Source organism: Anthonomus grandis, chromosome 10, assembly GCF_022605725.1.
Source record: "Anthonomus grandis grandis chromosome 10, icAntGran1.3, whole genome shotgun sequence".
Taxonomy (NCBI): Eukaryota; Metazoa; Arthropoda; class Insecta; order Coleoptera; family Curculionidae; genus Anthonomus; species Anthonomus grandis.
In genome coordinates, this window is record NC_065555.1 from 9,285,413 (window position 1) to 9,306,897 (window position 21,485).

Below are 21,485 nucleotides of genomic sequence, written 5' to 3' on the forward strand. Positions count from 1 at the left end.
CGATGAGCGTCGTTCCATATAAAAGCAAATGCAACAAAACCTCATGTGCACATCATTCCTTTTCTCTTTAAGCGCACATCTTTGGTGGGCGCTCTCCCTAAGTGTGCCGAATTTACACTTGAAGTCGCAATGGCCCGCGGATTGTTTATGAATGCACCTTAATGATGAGCAGCAACAGTCAGAATGTCAGATCTGACATCCTGTCATGTCATTTTCAATTCCATTTTATTTTCCTTTAGAAATTTGGAATATTAAAGTTTTCAACGAAAAAATATGTCTAGAGTAAATTTTTTTTGTAAATCAGGATTCTTAAAAAAATTCTTTCTACATAATTAACACTTTGGACATAAGTTTCAATAATAAATAACTAATAATTAGAATTTTATATGTTTTTAAGATCGAACGCGAAGGGTTATATAATTTATCAAACACATAATTAAATAATGGCATCACAGAGGCACTATCTGAACTCGCTGACGTAAAAATTGTATTTACGCTAGTCTTCTAACAGTTTACCAGCTGTCAAAATGTGCAATAATGGGGCAGGATTGCTCGATTGTTTATTTATTATTTCTATTCAAATGGCCCACTTTTAAACCAGAGGGTATGGATTAATTAATATAATATGGTAAGTTTTATTCATTTGTTTAAGAAAAATGTGGTAATGAGATTGTGTAAGACCGCCACTTTGGGGGATACTTACTACTCACCTTAGAACTCAAACTTTACTGATGTTTATATTTAGTTAGATCTTAGTAAATTAATTTGAATTAAAAGCCTACCTTAATCTACCATGTGACTTTTAAAGCATCTACATTTTATGAAATAAGATGATGTGTTTCAATCTTTCCTTAGTAGGTATTTTTATATAAATATTTTGTATAAGTACTTACATGCCATAGGGTCTAATGGGGTTAGAGAATAACAATATTATTATTATTAAAGTCCCAGTATTAATACTGAAAAAAATTAGTAATAATATTAACAGTAGAAAGTAGAAAATGAACTGAGTCACAGACCTTCAACCTTTGGTTAAAAAACTAAATATAACATTAATAACATCTCAGTATTTACTTAGGTAAGGTAATCTAAAGAAAACGAATGAGCTGTATACTTAAAAATCATTAGATATAAAAACCTAGTTCTCTCTCTAAGATCAACCAGTTTTATTGACCTGAAATCAAGTCCTATAGTAGCATGTCTTGAGTAAAGAAAGAGAGTACCTAACTAATTAATAAATACCATGACAAACAAATTTAAAAGTCAGTTATATATCATTGACATTTTGTATTAATTATGTGATTTGTTATTATTTTAGGGTGCAAACATATCCCAACTAGAGAGAGATATTGGGTCAGAGCAGTTTCCTTGCAATGAACATTATTTTGGATTAGTTAATGTAAGTACAATTGTTTGTAGTGTTCAAATTCCTTCTAGGTATAGCTAAACATATGACAAAAACTTTATGATTTTAATAAGACATGGATTTGTGTATGGAGAAATAATATAGGATCTCAAGAGCTCAAACTCAAATTTGATTGAGCCTTATCAGTGAAATTATATCCCGGCTTGAATTTATTTAAATGTTGATTTATACAAAGTTGAAATATGTAAATTTTATGAATTGAAGTGCATAAATAGTAATAGTAAATAGTAATAGATCATTTTAAATTTGTCAGTCTGTAAATTTATAAATTTGTTGTAAAAATTATTTTTAAAGAGAGCTCTTGCGATATCTAAATTATTTCTGAAATAATCTTTATAAACTCTAGACAGGATACTTAAATCAAATGAGTATCATTGTGGCTGTCAATAGGCTTGGATAATTTGTAAAATTTTGCATTGGTTTTATAAGTTCAGGTCAGTTGCCTACCAGAGTCATTTAAGGGTATGACCTCACAACCATGGAATTGTTCCACCTTGAAATCTTCTGCAAAACACCTTGTTTCAGTAATGTTTTTTTCCTTGTTTCAACGATTGTTAGGGGTTGACTAAAAAAAATAGAAAACTGTGACCACTATCAAACTAACCAAATAGTCACTGTAAGAAATTTAAGACTGCAAGAAATGGGATACCTTTGTCTTATTCAAAAAAGTCATACATAAAAATAACCTACCATTTGTATGCATTTAGTTTCCTGTTTTTATGAACATGTTTTAAAACCAATGGTTTTAAATATTTCACTTATAAAATTGTTCACAAAAATAGATACTGAAGACGATTGTGAATTCCTTCAGGTAAATCTTAACAAAGTAGAGAATTGGTGCAATGTCAATAGACTATATTTAAATGTTAATAAATGCTCTATTCTCTCATTTTCTAGAAAACTGTTGCCAATCAATTTTGACTATAGAGCAAATAATGTTGTGTTGGCCAGAGTGGATGAGGTGATTGATCTGGGAACTACTTATGATGCAAAAGTTTCGCTAAGCATGTGGCAAAAATAGTTTCTGACTCTGCCAAATTGTTGGGTTTTGTCTATCGAAACTGTCGGCACTTTGAAAATATTAATACTTTATAACTACTTTTTTTCACTTACATACTCTCAAAAATAGAATACGGATCTCTAATTTGGTACCCAATTTATAGCTGATAGATGATATTGAGCGCATTCAGCGCAAGGTTATGACGTATCTCTGGTTTAGAGAGGAAGGTGTCTTTCCAGCCAGAGGTTTGGATAGTCAATTATACTTAAATAAATTAAATATTATACCCTTAGCAAAAAGAAGAGAAATTCTTTCTATAAAATTCTTATATAACCTTATTCATAACAAGATTGACTGTCCCACCCTTTTGGCTGGATTAAATTTTCGGGGTACCAAGAATAAACTCTAGGCATTTTAGATTATTTTATGTAAATCCCGCTAGGACTAATATTTTGTTTAAATCCCCTATTAATATAATGTGTCAGAATTATATTAATAATAATTTACACGAACGGTTCGATATTTTTGTTGACAGTTTAATGTCCATTATAGAAGACAAAACAAAGTCCCCGTCTCATCAAGTCTGACATTTTAATGTGATCTGTGTAGGTCTAGGCCTGATGATGCTCCGATAGGAGCGAACTACGTGTAGCGTAAAAAAAAAAAAAATTATATGGATTTGATGAGACCAGGATGTTGTGTTTTTTTTGTGTTTTTACCTTTGTTTTGTTTTCGTTTGGTCTCTTAGAGAAAAAATGGATGATATGTTTCTATCCATTATAGAAGGTATTAAGTAAATAGGTGATGCAGAGTCTTTCTAGTATGTATATAGATAGTCTGTTTAAGTGCATAGAATGTTAAGCATTTTGATTTTTCATTTTTATACTTATTTTGGTAAATATTTATTTTTTATTTTTTTTTCTCCTTTTATTCTTTCCTGTAATTGGGTAACAAACCTGTTGGAAATAAATGCCTCTTTTTTTTTTTTCACTTCTGAATTATGACCAGTATTTAAAACATGATCAGCGGCTTTACCTCTGTATCATCTCTCAGATTAGAGATACAACATATTAAGTAACTATTTCCAAATTCACACTTTGGTGTATATTTAGGGTTTTAGGGTGCCTTGTCCCTATCCAGTGGCAATTTTCATTCATACCATAGTATTTCTCTGTAAGGAAAACGGGAGAAGAATTTGATTGTTGACTGGATTATTTAGAAAAAAGTTACATATTCAGTTATACAGGTCCACTAGCATATTATTTTATATTTGCATCACTCACATGATTCAGCATGGCATTAAAAGTGGAATTAACCTTTTTCAATCCTTTGCCAATGCTTTGTTTTATTTTGTGGTAAATAAGGAATTAAGATTCAAGAGATGAGTTTTTACTTTTCAAGTAGCTGTAACTCATGAGTAAAGATGAAGTTGGCATTTCAGGAGAGATCTAATGTTTAAATAGATCCTCCCTAGATAGATATTCCCTAAAATACCATTGATAATTAGAACTTATATTGAATAAACAGCAGTTTAAAAATTATTAATAGAAAACATATAACATTGTATAATTTTTGCAGTTTGGGAATACTTGCTATAGTAACTCTGTGCTTCAAGCTTTATATTTCTGCAAACCCTTTAGGGACAAGGTGTTAGAGTATAAAGCAAAAAACAAGAGAACAAAAGAAACCCTGCTTACATGCTTAGCAGATCTGTTTCATAGTATAGCTACTCAGAAGAAGAAAGTTGGGTCGATAGCACCTAAAAAGTTTATTGCTAGATTAAGAAAGGAAAAAGGTAAATCATCATAATGAAGAAGTATAGTGCACTATAATATTCATGACATTTGAGCAAAATAACAAGTTAAAGTCTTTAATAATATTTTAGAAGAATTTGATAACTACATGCAGCAGGATGCCCATGAATTCTTAAATTTCCTAATAAACCATATTAGTGAAATAATTTTAGGTAAGTTAGAAAATACTTGTCAGTTCTGGTTTAATAGTATAATTTTCTAGCTGAAAGACAACAGTATTCAACAAACAATTCAACAAATAGTACTACAAACAATGTTAACAAAAATAAGGGTGTGGGAGAAAATGGAACTTCCACTACTGCCCAAAATCTACCAGAATCTACATGGGTTCAGGATATATTTCAGGTTAGCTTCTTCTAATTAGTTTAATTTTAACACATTTGAACAGGTAATATGTTTTTTTTAAACCACATGCAAATAATCCCTAAACTGAATATTGAGACACATAAATTTTAAATGAATAATGAAAATAATATAACACAATATGCAAGTTAAAATAATAAAATGTACAATATAAAATAATTTCTTCACAGATTGTTAATAAGGAATTCATCAAGTCTCCTCATCAATGCCTCTTCTCTTTTCTAAACTTCTTGTATGAATTTAAAGCACTTAGGCTTCATGGTAGAAAAGTAAATCGCTTTTTTGCAAAGTAAATAAGAATTCCAGAGTGCTTTTGGGTAGTGGAAGAGGAATATTATCCACTTGCATTGTGGAATAGAGCATTAGTTGCAAAAGTCACATTCTACTTAATAGGTGTGATAATTGCTAGGTATTACCTATGTGGTATTGATATATCTTGGTATAGTAAACTTTTTCCAAGGGGTGTATGTATGTAATATTTGCAGTATATGTATTGAATGAGATTTTACATCAATTTTAATTCAAATTTACCATTTCAGGGTATCCTAACTAGTGAAACGAAGTGCCTGAACTGTGAAAATGTCAGCAGTAAGGACGAGGATTTTTTTGACCTGCAGGTTGATATTGAACAAAACACCTCGATCACCCACTGTTTAAGGTGTTTCAGCAATACAGAAACACTTTGTAGTGATAATAAGTTTAAGTGTGATAATTGCTGTAGTTATCAGGTGCGTCTTATTTAGAATACTTTTAGGTCTATTATTTAGGATATTTAGATAAACATGCCCACATACAGTAAGAGACAAAAGCAACAAAATTGATAAGAATAAACAATATTTAATTCTAATAATAATACGTCAGCCTGTTTTAGCTTAAACTATTAAAAAGAATTGCAGTGATGGATAAAATTATTTTTTAAATATTTTTTAGTGCATGAAAATTAAAGCAACTCATATAACATTAATCTTTTTTTTATTTATGAAGACAAAACCAAAAAACTATTATTATAAATTGTGATAAAATGTTGCATAAAAATTATTAGAATTTAACTGGCGGAAATTAATTCATTAGCAGCATACTCTTCTAAACCTCATTTGTTTTAAAAATTAAAGACTGTTTGCTTGGAAATGTGTTGTTCAAACTTTTCATGGAGCCTAGATCTGGTGATTGCGCCTGCCGCTGAAAAAAAAAAGTTTTTCCTGTTTGTTAGGTGTCAATTAAAACGATAAAAAGTCAAGTAAGCCTAATATAAGCCTAAGACTAATTTATGATATACACGCTTATACTACAGAAACACGATCACTTACTACAACTCAAAATATTTATTTTCACTGTACTTACTTACAACTATTTATATGTATGATTTAAATCTCGCGCCAATATTCCAAACGTTTCTTCACTGCACTGACAACTGACTACCAACGGCGATGCGGCTTCTTGTATACTCAGCAGAACACTGTTCGAGAAGATACCCGCTAACCTTCGAGACGTCGTGCTGTGTACACCTCCGGAATAACGGAGAATCAGCTGGTTTCTCGGTGTTTACAATATCGTTACAATATCTTGCAAATTATAGCTGATAATGCTGCATGGCGATTTCTTCCGAAAGTCAACGGCTTTTTAGCTGGACGCGTATTGTAAAGCTTTCCTTCAAATTTTGTACAAGTAACAAACGTTTTACAAATCGATCAATTATTTCTAGTTCAGGAATTTCTGAAATTATTTTTGTTTCTCGGCACCACGGAACTGTATGACAAATTTTCCAGTATGTCATTCTTCTGTCCCATTTCATTGTATCGCAAAATTATCTAAGAGACTGTATTTTGGTATGGTTTGGAAATATCAGTAATACGGTTTTTTCCCAAAAAAGCATCTAGAGCCATTTTTTCAGCTGCACACAAATGTTTGGGCATATTGACTAAAAATACTGAAAACAAGTCAATATAAATTTTAATAATCACTTTTTTGTCGCATTTATAAATAAATTCTGGACAACTAAAATACTGGCAATACGTTTTGCTTGGCACTAAGAACAATCTTAGAACGCCCAAAATATTCGCCTAATTTTAAATAATAATACACACCCCACAAAAATTATCGCATCACTAGTATTTTAAGATATTTTTAATATTTTTTGGGACAATCTGTATATGTATCAACTAAAAAGATATTTCTGGTTTCTTATCATGGACAAAAAATGATCGGAATTTCTTACATATTTTTTTGAAGCAAAAATGCTCGCGTAGATATAGGATCGCTATTCCTGTGTTGGCGAATGCATTGAGATCGAAAACGTTCTAAGCAAATAGTGTTATTCTAAAGTAAAAATGTAAATTTATTGTTAATAATGGATGTGCCTGAACGTTTAACAAGACATGTGACTAATGAAGAAGCCGCTAGAATCATTGCGCTCATAGAAGATGGCCGCAGTCAAAGATACGTCGCTCGGATAATGGGAGTTCAACAAAGCACCATATCCAGAGTTGTTAATCGCTACCAAGAAACAAGACAACTATCCAGACGACCCGGACAAGGCCGCAGAAGGGTAACTTCGGCAGTAGATGATCGTTACTTAAGGTTAACGGCTTTAAGAATTAGGCATACCACCTCTAGAAGACTGCAAACAGATCTGTTGGTTGCTCGTAATGTCCGAATAAGCCTACAGACAGTTCGAAATAGGCTGAGAGAAGTAGGTTTACGAGCCAGAGTGCCAGCTAGAGGTCCACGTCTTACCAGAGAACATCGAGTAGCAAAATTGCAATTTGCTAGAGGACACGCAAATTGGAATATTCAAGATAAATCAAGATTTTGTCTATATTCATCAGATAGGCGTGTACCAGTATATAGGCGACGTGGTGAATGGCACGATCAGGTTAATTTTTGTCAAACTGAAAGCTTTAGTGGTGGCTCTTGAATCATGGTTTGGGGAGGAATTTCTTTTGAGAGTCGCACGGAGCTAGTACCAGTGAATGATGGAAGACTAAATGCTGACAGGTACATAACCAATATCCTAGAACCCCCCTGTAGTGCTCTATATGCCATATATCGGTGATAATTCTGTGCTAATGCATGATAATGCTCGTCCACACGCTGCTAGAGTTGTTCGGCAATACTTAGAAGAGGTCGAGATACCCACCCTAAATTGGCCTGCACGTAGCCCGGACCTTAATCCGATAGAACATGTCCGGGACCATCTAGGATGGCAAATTCAGCAACATCCAGCACCAATAAGAACACTAGATCAGTCTTCAAAATGTTCTTTTTGACTTCTGGGCAAACGTGCCGCAAGAATACCTCCAGAACCTGTTTAGAAGCCTTCGAAGACGAATGGAAGCTGTAATTAGAGCCAGGGGCGGTAACACACGCTATTAGAAATTCATTGGCTTAAATAAAGTTAATTTTTTTTGTATACATGTTTTGTACAATTTTTTTAAATTTTTGTATGTTTTGGTAAATCAAAATGTTTGTCCTCTGTAGATTGAACTGATTTAAAATAAATGTTGCAAAAGTGCTATTATTTGGTGATTTAATTATCAATATCAATAAAATTTTAAAAAACAGGCAAAAAATTTAAAATATTTAAGAAATAATAAGTGATGCGATAATTTTTGTGGGGTGTGTATTTCTAAGACGGCCTATGGGACGTTTTTTTCGGCATAAAATATTGAGCATGTAGTAAAAGTTACCAACTACTTAATTTGTTCTTAAAAGTTGCTTTTTTAACATTACAGGAAGCCCAGAAAAGGATGAGGGTGAAAAAGCTGCCCACCATCCTAGCCCTCCACCTGAAACGATTTAAATATGTAGAACAGTATAATAGGCATATAAAAGTTTCACATAGAGTTGTTTTTCCTCTCGAACTTAGGCTATTTAATACCGTAAGTTATCTTTAGTTTCAAATTACATTAATTGTAGTAAAAATATATTATTTTAGTCGGATGACGCAGTCAATCCGGATAGGTTGTATGACCTAGTAGCAGTTGTGATACATTGTGGCAGTGGCCCAAATAGGGGCCACTACATTAGCATAGTGAAAAGCCATGGGTTTTGGTTACTATTTGATGATGATCAAGTTGATGTAAGTCTTTAAAACGTTATATTTAAATTATAGTTATATTTAAAACATTATTATTTTTGTATTTTCTATTATTATTATTAATCAAAATTTGATTTTTTGAGAAATATAGCGTGAATGGCTAACTTTACACAGAAACAAGAGTTGGCTCTTTTTATCCGCAGAAGTTCTTACTTATTAATGTTTCAGAAAATTGAGTCGTCGGCAATAGAAGAATTCTACGGTCTGACCTCGGACACGCAGAAATCATCCGAGACAGGCTATATTTTATTCTATCAAAGTCGCGAGAGCTTATGAGTGACCATCGATGCCTTAGTACGTGTATCCAAACGCAGCAGCAGGTCCCAACCGGACTTTAAAAATTACGCCAGGTGGGCTTACTCTTGTTTCTAGCAAAAACAAATGGATTTTTATTTGTTTTGACGGTAGCCTTAGAAAGTAGGCTGCTTTCGACCATCAATTTTCATAAATGGGTAGCCGATTGTTACCAGTGAAAGTACCTTTCCTTAAGTATTTTGATGTGAAAAGTAAGGCAATGAAAATCTCTAAAACTTAAATTAAATTAAAAATGTGGAGATAAATATTGGAGCAAGCAACTTTTTTATCACAATCAATTATTTCGCAAACCCAACAGCTAAGAAATAGCAGATATAGCCATAAAGAATATTTTGTCCTGGTCCGATACTTAGGAAAAAACACAGAATCCAAATTAATATACATCTAAATGCATTTGAATTTCAAATATACTTATTTATAAATTACTTATGTATATACCAGAAAATGTATGCATATTATTTATCCCAGTTATCGGCCAAATTACGCCACATATAAAACTTACACGAATAAATTTATTTAAATAAAATACCTTTCCCTAAAAACATTCAAAAAATAATTAACACAACACAATAATGAATACGGCTTTTAAAAAATCCTTAAAATAATTCTCTAATATTAGTTCACGAATAACTAATTCAACATTATCTAGTAATTGCGATTTGTTAGGAAAATAAACATATTATCGTTGTCTTATCCGACTTTTCTAAGGCCATAATGTTTTGTAAAATAGATTTCATATAAAGTATCAAAGTTAAAATACAGTTATACAAATAGAAAAAATTTAAATTATTAAATTCGGATCAGCCTTTTGTTCGGATAGGTGTGATTTTATATACTTCCTGTGAGAGTTTTCTTTTTGATATTAAAGCAAAGCCTTAACTATTAAAATCCATTCTCTAAACTATTGGAAAGCTTTTGTATGTGGGAGGAATTGTAGAATTTGATAAAGGACGTAGAGTTCTTGCTTTACGCATCAGCAGGGACATTTTATGTATACGTGACATAAAAACAAGTAACTTGTACCCTAATTCTTTTTTAATTTACCTTTATTATAAAATTGCTCTTTTATCAATTTAATATACTTAATTCTATTATGTTATATATAAATTATTTTTTGATGTATTGGATATAGTTTCAGTCAAGGCTTAAAACTTCTCCAAATTCCTTGATTCTTCTAGGTTTTCATAATAATCTGTTTCTTTTAAATTAATATTGTCCCTCCACTTTTTACCGTTTCATGATGATGTTATGGACGCAAATTCGTAAGATGCAGAGAGCATTGTATACTTTAATGATCAAAAATTGAAAATCTCTTAAAAATAGTGGTTAAATATCTAAGAACTCATAATTTGTGTTAGTATTGTGTAGTTAGCTGAAATAATTTTAAGCAGATGTAGGATAATGTCAATATTATGTCGGTTTTACCTTTTTTTACACCTATTTTTAACGTCAATTCTTAAATATCGTAAAAAGTGTCCGTTAATTGAGAGTCGTATTTACCTTAAATTGTGCTTAAATGTCAACTCTTAAAGATTTGTTCTTGTAGTAAAGAGGTCAATGGAATCAATCTTAATCTCTATGAAGATGTTGATGGGATGACTCATCAACAAAATGGGATGTTCTTGTTTTTGTTTGCTTTTGCTCCCAGAAATACCAGTACAATCAGGACTGTACGATATTATCAGTAAATAATAATTCAGAGGTGTTTATCCATTTATTAACGCTGATGGTCGAAAAGCGTGACGTCTTATGACTACCTACGATTAGTAGTTTAAGGTACATCAAAAGGACTGAGCCGATATTTTGTAGGTTTGTTTACCAAGTTGTTTTTTACTTACTACTATTTTTTAGCTGAAATATACTTGCCGTATACATTACGATAAGATAGACTGTTAAAGCTGAATAATAAGCATAAGAGTTTTTCTATAAGTTATTTTTGGAATTGTCATACTTTTTTTACTAGTACATAGTGATGCATTTTTCTAGTCATTATTCCCAGTACCATATAAATTCATTTTATGCACTATGACAAATGTTTTATTATTCAGTCAATCTGTTTGTTTTTGTTAGAGATGTCCTATATAGTTTCCCTAGGAAGATCCAGATTTGGCTCTTTTTCGTGGTACCATTGAATATACAAAAAAACATTTATTTTAGTGTCTGGGTAAAATTTTGATATATGCTTGAGCCGAAACTGTATAATAACAATGTAGAAGACTTTCTAAATAGAAAAGAAAAGTGTTTTGGTTAAAGTTTTTAAACTTTATATTATGTGATAGTACATAGTATGTTAGTCTTAATATTTTATATATTACGACTTCTAAAATTTCCTATTTTAGTTAAAAGTTTTTTCTTGAAGGAACTAAGATGTGTCAATGAAAGTTAAAAAAAAATATTTTTTAATATAACTTCTACTCATTATAAGTAAAGTAAGATCAATGCTAAAATGTGTTATGTAATTTTGTTATATACAACATTCTTGACATTCAAGTATAATAATTTATGTGTAAGAATGGCTACAGAATATTTATAGATTTATAAAGCATGTGGGCTAGTAAACAAATTTGGCCTAAAAACAATCCTAGTTTTCCCAAAGAATTATACTAGGTGCTTAATTTTATAAAAAAATTATATATTATCAAGCTTGAGCATTAATGTTCTTTTTAAATCATTATGCAAATATTTGGTCACGCAAATAAACAGTGTTTCTTCTTTCTTTACTAAAAGTGCTATATATTTTGTTTAGTCAAATGGTATATTTTACATTTTATTAAACTTTTAGACTGAATAAAAACGGTGTTCGTGTGTGGTGCTTTGTATAACGATTGAACACTTTTGTACATAGTACAACAACGACTGGACAGTTTTTTTTTTGTAGAATGTTTCATGCACCCTTTAAATACTTTAATTTATGGAAGAAAAAACAGATCGAGCTCAACCGAACTTGAACTGATTAAATTTGAAATATATTGTTTCTTACGAATATCATATATACAATATTGGACAAAATAACACGTTATTTGAAGAGTGAAATATGCAAAAGGATCCAAGTGCCATTTCACAAATTTTACAGTAGCGACAAAAACGTTTTGAAACAACATAAATTAAAACCAACCCTTTTGTATTAACCATTTTTATTATGTTCAGGACAGGCAAAATCAAAGGGTCAAATACAAAATGTACAAATTTTACAAAAAAAGTTTTATTTTTCAAATTTAATGTCAAAACGGCCCAAGTGCCAATATTATTTCAAACTCAAAGTAACTTCTAAACTCTTTTTAAAACTAAACTATTTTAAATAATAACATCTTCGAACGTTAGTTTGCGTGTTCACTCATCTTTTGTATAAGCTCTTCATAAAAAACTTGGTTCTTCGGCTTTAGATAACGTAACATATTCTTAATTTCTTTGATTTTTGCAGCAGGCCATGCTTTTTTAGGATTTGAATCAGAAAATTTTACAGCTAGGTCTTTAAAATACTCTATGGTAGTATGCGCCTTAAAAATATTCACTTTGCGGTATAGTGCTAAATCAGAGTAGTTAGTTTTTACTTCAACAGAACCCTCTTGTAACAGATTTGCATCTATTTTAATCATTACAACCTGCGATATTCCAAGATTATCAGTTTGTAGAGTCTCTTTTGCCAATGACATCCAGGCAAAGAAATTTCCCGTGTGCTTGACTGTAAAGGGATTGTTTTGTCTGGCGCTCGTAATTATTTTGATTAAATCACGTGGAACTTCGGGTTTCTTCTTTCTTCTTACTTTTTCGATTAGTCCGAAGTCCCTATCACAAGACAGGAACGTATGTCCTGTTTGTCGGAATTTGTGCAGAATTTCATCAAAAACTCCTTTGGCAACAAGAGTAATATAGACTGCTAAGATTCCTTGATTTTTATTTTGACCTCCTCAGTTGCCAAACCATACAACTAATGACGTTTTGGAAGTCTTTAGTTGATTTGTCAGAAAGTCAAAAATACAAGAACCTATTTCGTTGCAACCACGTTTTCCAGTGTTTCATCCCAAAGGTAAAAGAGTCCCGTTCCCTTCATGGTGTATACCAAAGTTCACACAAGCTAATTGGCGACTGTAATACATCTGAGTGTGTGTCAACGAAGGTATATAGAACTGTTTTTGTAAATCAAAAGAAATGATGCAAGCAGACTCTTCCAATTTTGCAATCTTGCAATCATTGCTCATCATTTTTTGTGCAGCTTCTGCTTTCTTATGATGTAATTTTTTTTTTCAATTCCACGTCCTTTTTTTGTACGGGGTTGGCAGCTTTTCTCAAATCCACTTTATATAGGTCGCACTTGCGACAGGTATCGACCCTTGGAGGGCTAAAGGAAAGATTGAACTGATGTTTGAAGATGTTATTAAACCATTGCCTCGATACATGTGGTGCAGTATTATTTTCGGTATATTTTAAAAGAAAAGCTGCATGAAGTTTCCGGATACTAAGATCTTCAGACAAATAATTTTTGGAACTTTTCTCTCTTCCATAATGACTTTCTCGTGTTGGGATTGAGGATATAAACTCAATGATTTTTGATTTCCACGAATAATCTCTTCTGCTACGTTTTCCTCCTCGTTTTTCACGCAATATAATGTCACTGCATTTAGCAAGCTTTTGACATAATAAGTTTCACTCTTTTTACTCCAATCGAAAAAGTATCACAAAATGTCTTTCTACAAACCTCCAACTTAGAGTTTCCAGGAAGAAGTAAATAATATCTATAGGTACGTTGCCTCCTTCTAGCTTCCGGGGTCTCATAAGTGCCATGTCTTCTGCGCCTTATGTTTTCACATTCTATTAAATGCATCAAAAAATTCTGTTGTTCTGGGACCATGGGCAATATCATGGTCCCAGAACTTTTGAAAAACTTGGAAATTAAGATAAGATGAGACACAATAAGCTAAAATATTGAAAATTGGCATACCTCAGAAGGGCCCTTTTTCCCTGGAATGAAGGATTCTTTCTTTTTGAAAGGCAGTCCACTGTTTCTTTTAACTTGGCTATTTTTACGAACGTCACCGGTTTTGCTCCTTTTTTTCCTTTGAATGTCTATTGGTATGTTATCCATGCTTGTAGATGGAGCACTTTCAATATTTTCACTTATTATTTGCAATTTCTTACTCATTTTTAGACACAAAAAATAATAGCAGCGACGAAAAAGCAATTGTTTACAATCTAAAACAAAAAGTAAGGTTAAAATGAACATGTGCATGATGTGCAATATTAAGGGCACTTGGGCCTGTTTGTAAAAGATTCTTAATAATATCATCAAGATGGCAGCACAGAAACATAAATTATTTAGTGCAAGTTTCTAGTGGCGCATAGACCCCAAAACTTCATTAAAACGCATTTTGAGAAAAATGACACTTGGACCCTTTTGCATATTTCACTCTTCATTCTTACTTTAAACTGGACAAATTAATGCAAATTAAAAAAAAATGAATTATCTGCTTCAATGATTACATTACAAAAATTATATTTTTCTATGACTACTTAATATATGTCACTTTCAATTACATTTAGTTAAAAATCGGTTTAGTGCCTTAAATCAATATGCAGGATGTAGGTTTGAATATTTTCTAATATAATCATAATTTGGAAAAAGCAATTTGGTAACATAATGTTATACAAGAAGGGAATCTACGTGAACTTCTTGTTTATTATATCAGGTTCTATCTATCCCATGAAAGGTTTTATCAATATCAAATGAGTTGTCTACTTCTTCAAACATGAGAGATCAGATCACATTAAGTTTGGGTTTTTCAGATATCAAGAATTTGTTTACAGTAGTTTAAAAAGTTCCTACAATTTGATATATAGTTTCTTCCTCTGAATTGTAACTATTAACAAAATAAGTGTATACGTCTGTTAAGACTAAAATCTTCTGCCAAATTTCAATTAGTTTCCTAATTTTTTGTCGTTTTTTTGCCATAGCAATCGCTTTGTTTCTGGACCTTTCATAATAATCTGATCACATTCTTATGCCTATAATTCCAAACCTATTACTAATTACAAAACTTAATTTGACATACACTCCTGGATAAAATAATAGCACTCTGTGTAACATAAATATTAAAGTGCGCAGATGCCTGTTAAGACTAAAATATATTGTCAAAATTTAAAGTGATTTCTTGATGTTCTGTCGGTTTTTTGTTGTATCAATCGCTTTGTTTTTGGACCTCTCATAATCTGATTTCATTTCTTTGCATATAATTGCAAAACTTAATTTGACATACACTCGTGGACGAAATAATATCAGTATGTGCAACATAACAATTAAGTAAAGCGAAGGAAACTTTTATATAACAAAAGGCCTAATAAAATGAACACAAAATAATGAGTATGTATCTTTTTTTTTGTAGTATTTGAGTACAAAAAAAAGGCATTGTCCACAATATCAAAATAATAGCAGTTTTTCAAAAAATGCTTTAACAAGAAATAAAGTCGTGGCATACATTTTAGAAGATCTTGACACTATGCCATGCATTTTGAGTAATTATCTATTCTTCTTAACCATACTTATAATGAAGGAGAAAAATTGATTTTGGTTTGCAGCTCACAATAAATCTTATTTGGGTACAGTTTTACGAAGAAGAAGGCACTTATTTTGTACTTATTCTGTAGAACGTCACTTATTCTTTACTTTTTCTTGAGTACAGTGTTTTTTCTCTTTATTAAATAAAAACACTTTAAAGTTGGTGATATTGTTAAAATAAAAAAACCATCTAGACGAGACCTGCAATAGAAAATGCTATTATTTTGATCACCTTAAATTCACGCCTTTGTTTAATTCAAGGTAAGACTAAATAAAATAGCTTTCTTAGTGTCTTTTAAAACCAGGTTACTTTTTGGTATTTGCTGATTGTTGTTTAGAAGAAATATTTTATTTTATTTTGTTTTTTTTAACTTTAACAGTGTTAAGTTTTTTTAAAGCTTAACAGTCTTAAAAGTGTTAAGTTACTGCTATTATATTACATATTGACCACAAATCTACAGAAGACGTATTTAGAATGTTTGAGGCGAGTTACCTGTAATAAATAATCTACTGTTGCCTATAGATTCAAGAATACTAATTTAAATATCCCCTAATAATGCGACCTTTGTTGAGATTTCCATGCTTTCTATATACATATAGCGTTTCTTTATGTAATCGATATTCACCATTACTTTTGTATGCCACCGTCATTCTCTTTGGCAGGTAAAACATGTTTGGCTAGTAACATGCTTGGCCACTCCATATATCTTGCAAAGATTGGTGCTTGGTATTGATTTTTCATATACACGACGTCAAAGTCTTTGCGCCCTTCTGATAACATATATATTTAATCGTGCTAAAATTTGAGGTAATTAGCAAAAAAGTCATAAAAAAACATAAGAAAATTATACGTTTTTTTTTCATATTTGGACAATACTATAGTAGTTTCCTCTATTGTCATTTCTGGTCCAATATTGTATATATAATAGTATATCAAAGCGGGTTTTAACACAAATTACTTTAACGCAGATTCGAATGTTTCGATCCGCTCTGTATTTTGATTCTCCGTCCCGTCTACACTACACTTAGGTACCAGAGTTTCCTATAGGCTTAGTTTAGATTGATTGCGTTTAAGGGTATAGTTATTTAAATGGTTTTGTACAATAACACGATTTCCATTCATGTAGGTTATGCTTTTTCAATGTAAATAAAAAGAATACTGGGGGTTTGTCTGCAGCCATTTTTTCCAGGGCAAAATACTCGTCATCCATGCGGTTTGTCTGAGACTACATATATCACAGAAATTGATTTGCTTTTTTGTTGGACTTTCGCCTCTCTGTTAGAGTAATTTGTGCTTTTAATATAATTAATTGATGGAATTTTATTAAATTTTCACAAGGCTATAATAACGCTATAAAAATTTGTATAGGGTTCATATAAAGGTCAAGTTTTTGGACTTTTTTGATTTGACTAGTTTCAAGAACAAAAACTTTCTGTACAAAGTGTGTCAGGTGACAGTGGCCAAAACCAATATTTTTATTTAAAATGCAACATATATTAGTCGATTTTCGGATTCTTCAGATTATTCGAACATGTTTCATATAGAATATCCTATACCTGTCATAAAACTGTATGAAAATATTACATAATTTCAGATTTATTGCAAAAAATTAAGGCATGACCAATCTAATCGCAATCGTTATCAAAAAAAACTAAGTCAAGGGGCTTCGTTTGTTAAAAAATTATTTTAATGTAATAATCCATAAGAAGTCTAATATTGACATCATTAGACATCAGGGGATCCACCTTTCTATCGGTATTTAACCCCCTGCCCACTAATTTAAAAATATTCGGTTAAGGTACTGTCGGACATTGATAATGGGGAGGTGCCTACTCTTTGCCGGCATATTAACTAAAATTTTTGAATAAGTTGTCAAATTTGACACTACTTTATTTTGGAGCTTTGCTGAATTATTTTCTTTTTTATACATTGTACATCACTCCAATTCTCCAGTTCATTCCCTCGCAAATTCCTTCCCAGATATTTATATTTCTATAGGGTATTGAATATCTTCGTCTCTTATCTAGTGAAGATTTTACGTAGACCAGACTAAAAGCAACCAAGTGTAAAAGTTAAGAAAGATAAGGGTAGAACACCCAACATTTCTAAAATTAACTAGTGTTCTAATTTGCTAACTAAATCAAAATATTTTTTAATTTTTTTTTTTAGTGAAAAGAAAAGCTTACATGGTTTTTTTTCTTACTTCCTCATTATCAATACTTAAATGGAAAATAAGTACTGAATGTTTTGCTTATTTCTAATATAGATTGAACTTTAGGTAAATAGCAAACTCTTAATATACTCCCGAGACGATTGAAGTACATGGTACTTGATATTTATCTAGAATATTTTGAAGAATCCAAATATTCTCTTCTAATGAACCCATCTCCCATTTATTTGATATGAAATTTATGCCATTTGGTTTATACATACTTTATAATTTTAACTAAAGTCTCGACATCATAAATGTTCAGTTTTTGACAAATGTCTCAAAGATATTTACACTGTGTTGTGTTTCATTTTGTTTGTTAATTCTTGTTTCATATAAAAATTTAGTCTCATAGAATATCTATTGTAAGTCATTTAAAAATACCAACATTCACTATTAAAAAAAAACTTCTCAAACTTGTTTAGCAGATTAAATCAAATATAAAGGACCTCTACAAAATCATCCTGAAAAAAACTTTTTACAAACAGTTTATTGCAAGTATAGTTTAAACCCTTTAACCATTATATCAGGGTACGAATAGGCTTTCTAGTATTTATTTATTTTTGTGATTTTAGGTAAGTAGTGTTTAATTATTGGAAGAAAAAATAAGTATCAGATTTAAGAGGATTTGTTTCTTACAAGCTTTCCGTACTAAGTAGATGTATTTTTCTTTTGTAAAATTAGATAATAAGTATTATATTTTATGTTTTTTGTTGCTTCATATTTTTCCTTTTTTTGGTTATATGGTTTTTCTTGACCTAAGGAAGTATTTATAAAAGGAAAACAAGCCAAAGATATATTTTATTAGATCATCATCCGAAAATCTTGTGTTGTAATGTACTTTTCAGATGCCTCTTTTCACTTAGTATCCTAGTTTATTTTAAATATGCACGGATAAAATTTACACGAACTTTCTATAATATTGCGTATGTATGCAACAATTTCAAAAAACACTGTGTTATTAAAATCGAAATTGACCGTACTCACAAACAAAAATTAGTTATCCTGATGAATGTTCGCTTGGATTTTTTTAAAATATTAAGTAAACGTTCTTATACAGATTCTATCTTATACAAGATTTGTCAACCGAGAAAAAATCACAAACAAATACAAAATTAGTTCTAAGAATAATATTATTTAAATGTAATGATGTTTTGATAGATTGTAGTATGCTATGGGTAAAGTTAGAACAACGGTTAAAATTGGATTATGTCACAAATATTATCGGAATTGTACATGTTTCAGACCTTAGCCAAGTAAAACCTATTTAAGTAAAATCTATCCTCAAGGGTTAATGTTGAAAAAAATCAAGGGCATAAATGTTTGAAAAACGGATTTTACAAATCAGAGGTTACACTAGAACGGTACCTAACAAAAAAAAAGTTACGATAATCTATTTGTTCGACGAACAAGACAAGCTGCTGTGAGATTTTGAGTTACAAAGATTTCCAATAACTACATTTACATTTATTAGTCATGTGTTTATGTACAGTTGCATCATGTTTTGACTTTAACGGTCTGTATCTCCATGAAGAGAATTATGAATAAAATTAGGCTTTGATTTTTTTTGGATGATTTTCTAGATATCTCTTTGCATCTAGTCTACTTGTCTGTAAAGTTTCTTTGGATAAAGTTTACTTACTTACTATCTTATGTTCCCTAATGTACTTCGTTTATCACACTCTTTACATTAATTCAAATTTTCTTTATAAATGAGTACATATACAGTTTTTCTGATAGGTACATCTAAATTTATTCGTTTTTCGAATTTTACCCGTAACATACACAATACAAAAAGAAAGATATCGTTTTGAAATTCCGATTTTTATGCTTTGGAAAAAATTCTGGGAAGTCGTTTAGTATTGTCAATTATGCCTCCTTTTGTTATATAAAAGTGGTGACTCCAGTAAGTTAATATTATTGTTTAATTTTCAATGTGCTTCTTATATGGACATGCTGTACAAAAAATCTAGCAGAAAAACGATAAGTGACAATAATAATCGATGTGAGGATTTTTCAAAAACATAAAAATAGAAGTCAAATGAATCGAATTTGTCCGTTCGTCAAATCGTGTTTTTCTTATTTTATCTAGGAAACAAGTATTCCGCTAATAGAATATCTAACTATATTTTAATGACCTATACGTTTGTTTGTATGATTCATTCTCGATTATAATTGAAAATAATAAAACTAAAAACCGTATGTAAGGAACTTTTTAGTTCTTTACTAAAGGAAAAAGCCTTTTTTCTATTTTGAAAACCATATGTACGAGGCACTTTTTAACTTTACATACACAGATTTAAGTGACAAAATGCAATTGCTTCATTTAAACTTAAGCGATATTTTTTTAACCGCTACTACAGAGGAAAAAGTTTTAAATAATTTTGCCAAGGATCTTGTTATCCTGTATTTCAGCGACTATAATCGGCTATAAAATATAATAAAAAAATAATAAAAAAGAAGACGGATATTGGAATGAAGAATGCAAACCTCCATATTCTTTAATAGAACTAGAAAGAGTGCCCTCTTTTGCGTTTTATGTATACCCAGGTAAAGTTCAGTCTGGTATTTTGGATGACCAATCAATCTATTGCAATAAATTTTTTTTCTGTAGTAGCTGGTTAAACCTTTTACTTTTTGTTCAATTGTATTTAGCAATAAAAAATAATTCAATCAAAAAAACTATGTAAAATATATATTAAATGTATTACTGGGCTAATGTATGTATTTATAAAATCTACTAACTGAGGTTAGGCCTTTGTTAACTTCTTTAACGAAAAGCATATTTGTACATTTGTTAAAAAATTTCCAGTCTTATAAGATTATCGAATATAGGAATGCGTAAGCTCTGCTTAGCAGATGACTATTATGTACTTTATTTTGTAAATATAATAAATTATGAAATATTATCTTTTTTATATGTGTTTTATTCAATTAATTAAAGTGACATCCCCTAACACCAAATAGGTGTGTAAATCTATGAAACAAAATTGACCCTTAGCATGTATTACAAGTGATATTTAAAATTTTTTGGAAAAAATTAAATTTGCCGCAGTAGGCTGTGATAAACTGACAAGACAATTATTAAACTGTCATAAATATGGTTTCAGTATTTGTACGCTTTTTTAGTATTGTAGTACAAAATGACAGATATTGTACTAATAATTTAAGCAATTATGGTTTTTACGAATGAAGAAAAGCGAGATATGATTAAAATTCATCATAAATACGGTAGAGATGCCATTAGAACATCAGAAGTTTATTTCTTGATATATCTCGAGCTGCGCCATAACTTTTTACTTATTTAAAACTTTGGATAAAAATCTTGGTATGTTTGCCTTTTGTAATCTGGTGATGCTGAAAGACGTATGCTTTTTTATAAATTACTTACTCCAATTATCTTAAGAATGTGATATGGACCGATGAAAGTACATTTACAAACTGTGGCATTTTTAACAAAAATAATAAACGCATTTGGAGGCAAAATAATCCCCAACAATTTCAGAAAATTCGATCACAACTGTGATTTAGCCTAAATGTTTGGGAAGGTATTTCTAAAAATCGAATTTTGGGTCCTTATTTTATTAATGGATCTCTTAACAGTTCTTCGTCGCAGATTCTTATTAAAAATTTCAAAATATTGAGAAAGTGCAATTAACTATTATTAGGGCGGCTAACAGAAGTAATTAGACGAGAAATAAATCGCGCGGT

At 30.7% G+C, this 21,485-nt stretch overlaps 1 protein-coding gene across 1 annotated transcript; it reads left to right on the forward strand.

The window, feature by feature from the left end:
* The first annotated feature begins 111 nt into the window (after positions 1 to 111).
* LOC126741049 (ubiquitin carboxyl-terminal hydrolase 46) lies at positions 112 to 20,690 on the forward strand. The gene is made up of 9 exons (XM_050447326.1): positions 112 to 628; positions 1,319 to 1,399; positions 4,005 to 4,221; positions 4,312 to 4,392; positions 4,443 to 4,585; positions 5,143 to 5,331; positions 8,335 to 8,481; positions 8,538 to 8,681; positions 8,868 to 20,690. The coding sequence occupies exons 1-9, from the start codon at positions 626 to 628 to the stop codon at positions 8,973 to 8,975; spliced, it is 1,113 nt and encodes a 370-aa protein (XP_050303283.1). The 5' UTR covers positions 112 to 625; the 3' UTR covers positions 8,976 to 20,690.
* The last annotated feature ends 795 nt before the right edge of the window (positions 20,691 to 21,485 follow it).